General features: G+C 36.1%; 1 protein-coding gene across 1 annotated transcript; it reads right to left on the bottom strand.

The window, feature by feature from the left end:
* Nucleotides 1-269: 269 nt before the first annotated feature.
* Nucleotides 270-6404, bottom strand: LOC114284491 (uncharacterized). The gene is made up of 6 exons (XM_082897140.1): nucleotides 6288-6404; nucleotides 6062-6137; nucleotides 5815-5910; nucleotides 2158-2338; nucleotides 665-901; nucleotides 270-523 (listed from the first exon to the last, which is right to left on the bottom strand). The coding sequence occupies exons 1-4, from the start codon at nucleotides 6402-6404 to the stop codon at nucleotides 2331-2333; spliced, it is 297 nt and encodes a 98-aa protein (XP_082753266.1). The 3' UTR covers nucleotides 270-523; nucleotides 665-901; nucleotides 2158-2330.
* Nucleotides 6405-6785: the final 381 nt, after the last annotated feature.

The raw sequence follows: 6785 nt of genomic DNA, 5'->3' as shown, positions 1-6785 counted from the left end.
TTTTTTGGTCGCCAATTATCACATTTCGCGACCAAAAAATTTGGTCGCCATTTGTTACTTTTCGCGACCAAAACTTTTGGTCGGCAAAAGTGAGATTCCACGACCAAATTTGTTTTGGTCGGCAATAGATGTATTTTTTGCGACCAAAACTTTTGGTCGGCAATTGCCATTTTTTGGGAAAAAAAATTATTTATTTGTCGCGACTAATAAATTGGTCGCCAAAGCAGGAAAACAATACACCTATAATTCCTAATAATTCATTCAATCCATAATAAACCTATAATTTTAAAACATCATTCAAATTAACTGAATCATTAACATTCGACACAATATTACTATTCTAAGTTTTCATTCACAAGTCACATCCATCTCACATAACAATTTGAAACAATACATAATTCAGATTTACAGCATCAGGAAAATTGCTTAATCCACTAAGTTTCCTTGATAGCCAATCAAAAAGATCATTGCGGCCTTCCGTGCCAAGCTTCGCATCCATCAAAGCAGTAGTGATGTAAGGCACCTAATAAAGAAACAGAATTGAAAAATTTATCAGAGAAGCATGATAAATATATAAAATTAATTAACAAATAAACGAAATAGAGAAATTGGAACCCAATAGTCGAGGCAATGCTCTTTACGTATGTGAATGTAAATTTCTCACCTTTATTGGTTTTTCAAAACAATAGTCGAGGCATATTTTCTGGTACAGTACAGAACTCTCTATGTCCATTTGGACTACCAGATGAGGTTCTACTGGTTCTGATCGATTCCCCTCTCCACCTTGATCAACAAAAGAGAGATAATACCGGGAGCTGTTTGGTCTCACACAACCTTTTTTAACTTCTCTGCAGCAACTCTTAAAGACTTCCACGGGTGGACAATACCGCTGACCAGGAACCTGTTTAAAATGAATGTGAGGAAACTCCAATCAAATTACATAAATCAAAGCAGATAACCAAGCTTAAATTCAAAAATATTATGATTGACTCATGAACACTATTAAATGATCTCAGGTATCACACGTCAATTCAAGCTATCCCACTAGAAATTAATAAGAAAATGGCAAGAGCACAAAAGTTGTGCCACTTTCAGTATAATGTATTCTCCAAGTCAATTTTTACAATATAGAAAACCATCAATAAAGAGCTGAAAACCCAAGCCATGGTTAACTCTCAATAAAAAATTAGAAAATCTCGAGAATCAACACCCATCTGGTTCACATGGTTCTTTCTTATCCATATAAGCACCATAACATAATATAAGGGAAAGAACTGCTAGTGACAACCAATGCATTCATAGCAGAAGACAAAAAAAAAGTGCAGCAGCAATTGCTTTATGCTATTTTCATATGTCAATAAATCAGTAACTGGCTAACAAAAAAGTTGGAAGAAGCAATTGCTTACTGCTATTTTATGTCGGTCCAATACAACCAAGTGCAACAAAACCACTAGTGAATCACGCATGCTTTTGTAAACACATATGGTTGCTAAAATCAGGATCCTATGTCAGATTGATAAGTACAGGGTCTCGTGGATCAGATCAAATATTGTGTGTGTGTGTGTGTGTGAGAGAGAGAGAGAGAGAGAGAGACCGTTAAACATGATGTATATTAAAATAATAAAGGGAAAAAAAAATCACTGGCTCAATGATTCTACCAGATCCTACACTATCTTACTTGCAATTTTGCTATAATACTGATTTTATGCTGATTTGGATGTTATTCAGATCATGATTTTAATAAAAATGGTGCCATCCCAGTTATTGACCATGCAAAATTCAGGAAGGCTGTATCAGAAAATCAAGCAGAAATTCCAATATTGACTACATCATTAATATAATAAATTGAAAAACAGAGGAATAGTAAGAACGGGAAAAAATACATACCTAACATCCAATACACATCAGAATTTTTTTTAGCAATAACCAAAGCAATGGTTCTAGGTATGTTAAAAAAGAATATAGGCCACGAGATCAGTACTGGTGATGATAATGAAGAACTAAACAGTTCGATATCGTATTATGTAGCATCCAAGAATTATGAACTCATCCACTGCCAAATAAAATACTCACTAACATGTAGAGCCAAAGATAAACTTTCATTGCAAGGGTGATTTTGTACTATGTCTACTGCTTCCTGATTGCTAAGGAGCTCACATAATCCATCAGTAGTAAATATGAGAAATCGATCATCTGGTTGGAGTTCATGCACACAAATTGATGGTTCAGCGCTTAATATTGGCCTTCTAAAAGGTTCACGGAGGCGAAACTTAGCATACAAAGGCTCCCTGTTGAATTCAGCCTTTTTTAGATAAACATCACCAATTGATCTAGAAATCTGCAAGATGAAAACCCCCAAATAAGAAAAATCATGTCCAGCAATGCGGAAATGGAAATGCCAAATAAATTCATTGTTATGTCTGTTGTCCAACAAAATTTTCTTTTTTCACAAATCAGCTGTCACTGTATGGAACCGCTACCAAACTAAATAATCAATAATACAGGATCCTGCCCATTTTCTAGGCTAATCAAGACAGGAAAGAAACTTGAGCATCCGAGCCCCGAAACATCAAGGTTGGGAGAACACCCAGGTACCACTTGGCCTATAAGGCCAATGGTGAGAATATTTTTTGTTGTAAATGTGAGGCAAAACCAACCATATATAAATTTCCCATTTCTCCTAATTCTGCTCTTATTTTTGTGATGTAATATTTGACATACATGCTTATTCAATGTTACAGAACAATTTTTATAAAAAAAAAAGGACAACACTTACCACCTTATAAATATACCATATGATACCAAACATACATGCAATCAAATCACCACCACCACCTGCCACCGCAACCAAATCACCATTCTCTACTGCATAGCCATTGCATCTCTCTTTATCCAGTCAATCCAAATCATTTTAAGCACAATCTAGATTTGGTGAAAGGGTTGGAGATGCAAATTAGTTTTACATTTTCATCAAATTGAAACGAGAAGTAAGCTTTATTGGACATCTCATTAACGCACCAGACAACACAACACAGCCTCCAGGCAACCAGATATTATTTTTGCTAACAATATTATCTACCCAATAAAAATCATGAAGTTCAATGCGAAGATGAAAAAATAAATCCTTGTTAACTATTTAAGTAAATTGATTTCACAGAGCATGTAGACTGATTAGGCAAGGGCAATAGCTGCCGAGACAAACAATCTTCCAAAATAGAAAAAATAAAAATGCATCAATAATTGATTAAAAACGATCTAAATGCCAAACTCTATGAACCACTAGCTGTTTAATTCCATGCTTAAAAATATGAAGCGGCTTAAACATATAGAGGGATTGCCTAACAGAATCTTTGAAAGCTTGAACAACATTAACAACACAATCAACACAGAGACAATAAATTGCCAAGTGGAACCTTGAATCTGGGCAGCAGTATGTAATGACAAACACTGACAAATCTGCCCATTTAAACTAACACCAAATCAGGTAGAGACACAAAGATGAATGACAAAACTTGTTGCCATTCAACTTAGCAAACTACAACTGAATTGGCCACCTGATAAAGTAAGCTTCTTTGCTTTTGTAACTGCATCCAAAGGGAGAGGACTGAAACTCCGAGATGGACCATAGAAATGGGGAAAGACGTTTGAGGCATCTACGGCTTCGTATACTAGTCCTTCTCCCAGCTGCAATAAAATGCATGCCAAGAAGGACATTGTCAAGCCATGAGGACAATTAATTACACAAAGCTAGGGCATAAAAGAAAAACTGATGCCAACTAGATGTTAGAATTTTCCATATGTGGACCAATATGCTAATTGATTTTCTTTTATGGAAAAATGGATAGATTGTTGCTTGGTGCATTAAGGCATACCATGATACCAGTGATCCCATCAAGCATCTAGTGATTGGTTTTACATGGGATAAAGGTACACCTTAGTTACACCATTTCCAAGTGTAAGATAAGGATGGAGGATCGTGACAAGGGCTTTTTCTACAGTGTCCACAATGAGTAGGACTGAGGATTACTCCTGATTTATAAGATGACTAGGTCCCTATTCTCACCCACATTCTGCTATTCAATCCCATCTAAAGAGGGCATACGATATGATGTTGTACATGCAGTATAAGACCTATACTTGTTTGTTCAATTCTCAACAAGAAAAGACCATGGCAGGCGAAGATCTCATTGTGTTTCAATCAAAAGCTTTGGTTTCATGCTTCAAACACATGCCAAATTCATTCCAATGATTCTAAGTGACAGCGTGGAAATTTTACACGAGACTAGCTATCATTCTAGCAGGTTGAAGAACACCTTAAATCCACAAGGAATAAATGAATTCCCAAAGAGAAACTGAATAATATTGATCAAAAGTTGTATTGCCCCAAGGCGTACATCATTATTTATAATATTCGAAAAAACACACACACACACACACACACACAGAAAATTACGACAAAAACAATGAAAAAAAAACCATAAAGGCTCTAAGCTTCTTGTTTAATCTGAACTAGAGAAAATGGGGCAGAAAACAGAAACGAAGCATATCCTCTTACTCAAACTAGGTTCAACCAATCCCATGTAGATTTCAAAAGCGTTACTTGTAACTGTGTTTCCAAGCATATCCTCTTACTTAAGCATACACTTAATATTGACTGGGAAAGTCGACATCATTCATGTTAACAGTTCATTTTCATCAGTTTCTACCTACTCACCTGATCCCTTCTAGGTCTTTGTAACAAGTTTCTAGTTCAACCGATCAATATGGACAGAAACACAGCCAACATGTTTTAGTTTAAGAAAATGTTTGAGCCCTAAGATAATTAACCACTAAGGAAGAACATACAGGCCAAATAAGAGTATTATACCTTCAAAGATAGCAGAAGAGTAATTATTTCTTTTAGTTATTATGATAATATCATGTCTCTCTCTCTCCCTCTCTTGTCAATGCAACTTATCCAGGTAGTTCATGTGGGAATTTATTTCCTCTAACAACCCTCCATGCATGCTATAGTTGCTCCAGGCTCAATTTAGAGCTATTCTCTTCCAATCAGTTGTCACAATTATGGTTGGTGCCTAATTGAATTAAATGCGTAATGATAACATCTTAATAACATCTTACACCTAATCTGGTGGCTCACCTTCTCCAAGTAACTGGTAATAGATTATAGGCCCAAAACATGACACTAGTATGACTGTTGGGCTGTGGTATTTCAGGGTTTTGTAGCTCAAGGCAAACCTGACTTGCCTGTTCTGTTTTGGTGCTTGAAGGGATGCTCTGATATCTTATCTGTTTTGATCTGTTATGCTGCTGTGTTGGTTTTAACAAACTTGGGGATTGGTTTGGATGAAGGGCTGCTACAGGTCAAGGCATTGTGTTTGGACTGACTGTTGGGCCGTTGTAATTCAGGGCAATGTAGCTCAAGGAAAATCTGATTTGTCTGTTCTGTTTGGTGCCAATAGGAGTGCTGTTTTGCCTGCTGTTTTTTGCCTTTTCTTTTCTGCAAACCCATTAATTTTCCAAGTACATATTCACCAAACAATAAGCAAACTATTCGAGCTTCCATGTGCGTGAATATGGATTCGGTCTATATCCAATTTAACCCTCCTAAGCTCCCAGCACCCTCGATTATTGAGAACCAACACTCGGGACAAGTAGAATTCAAATTATTTTGCAAAATATTTAAAGAATAAGTGCCTGTCATTTCAGTTTAGAACCTTTCCTCCTAATTTTTCCCCTAGGTTTGCTCATCTAACGAAACAGATTAAGAACAAACACAATAACTTCTAACTGCACATAGAATGAAGAATATACCTTTATAAAAAGTTGTCAAAATTTCATAAGTACCAAAGCGAGCACCAGCACCTAAAATCCTTCCCAACATTAACCACCCAAAACCACTGTACAAACCTACAATGTTCATTGAAGAGAATATTCATTTAACTAGCAGTAATAAACCAGAATCATAAATAACTTAAGCTCACATGTAGCTGTTAACCTTATCTACAAGACTCATTGCACTAATGGAAGCTCAAGCAAGACAATAAGTTAATCGAATTACCTGCATGTCCTGATAAAGTTTTAACTCTATCAAGAACCTGAGCTGTAGTCAGCTGTTTATTAGAAACTGACCCTACCTGTTATTTTCTCCACCACAACAAATAAGCATCAATATTAGAAACAGATAGTCATATGCTAACAAACAGTTCCAAAATCAACACCAACATGCATACGCGCACACATATGAGCATACAAATGCAGACAGAGGTTGGTTTCAAACTTCGAACCTGTATAAGGACTTTGATAGTATCAAGAGGGTAAGTGAGGGCAGTGCCCAATGTGGCTGAACCTGCAGCAGCAACTGCATGTGTAGCAAACATCTGGTTCTTCATCAGTTCCTCCATCTGAAAGATTTGCACAAATGTCAAAAACAACTAGGCAGTCCACAACCTGAAACTGAAGTTCTGAAGAGTCTTTATATCAGATTCAAACAGTTTTTTGGAGATCCAATTTCTTCTATCTTCATATGGTTACAGAAAAGTACCCTCAAACCTCAATGCATACATTGAGCACTCACAATATGTAAAGACAGAAAAAAATATATTAATCATAATTCTCAATGTGTGTGCATCCAACATGCTTCCAACTACATATGCTTAAAATTTAGCTCTATATGAATTTGCAATTACATGGTAAATATGAAGAGATACCGGGTTTGACAAGATTTTATAAAAGACGGAATATAGGAAATTACAGCTGTGCAAGTGAACCACACTGAAAATAGA

This window comes from Camellia sinensis, chromosome 12 (genome assembly GCF_055761805.1).
Source record: "Camellia sinensis isolate YWXY chromosome 12, ASM5576180v1, whole genome shotgun sequence".
In the NCBI taxonomy this organism is placed as follows: Eukaryota; Viridiplantae; Streptophyta; class Magnoliopsida; order Ericales; family Theaceae; genus Camellia; species Camellia sinensis.
The sequence above is the reverse complement of the archived record's forward strand: the minus strand, read 5'-3'. Positions and strand labels throughout refer to the sequence as shown.

Coding starts and splice junctions, on each gene's coding strand:
- LOC114284491 (XM_082897140.1), bottom strand. CDS start 6,404: ATGGAGGAACTGATGAAGAACCAGATGTTTGCTACACATGCAGTTGCT. Junction 6,138..6,287: donor CTATCAAAGTCCTTATACAG/GTTCGAAGTTTG, acceptor AGAAAATAACAG/GTAGGGTCAGTTTCTAATAA. Junction 5,911..6,061: donor AACTTTATCAGGACATGCAG/GTAATTCGATTA, acceptor TGAACATTGTAG/GTTTGTACAGTGGTTTTGGG.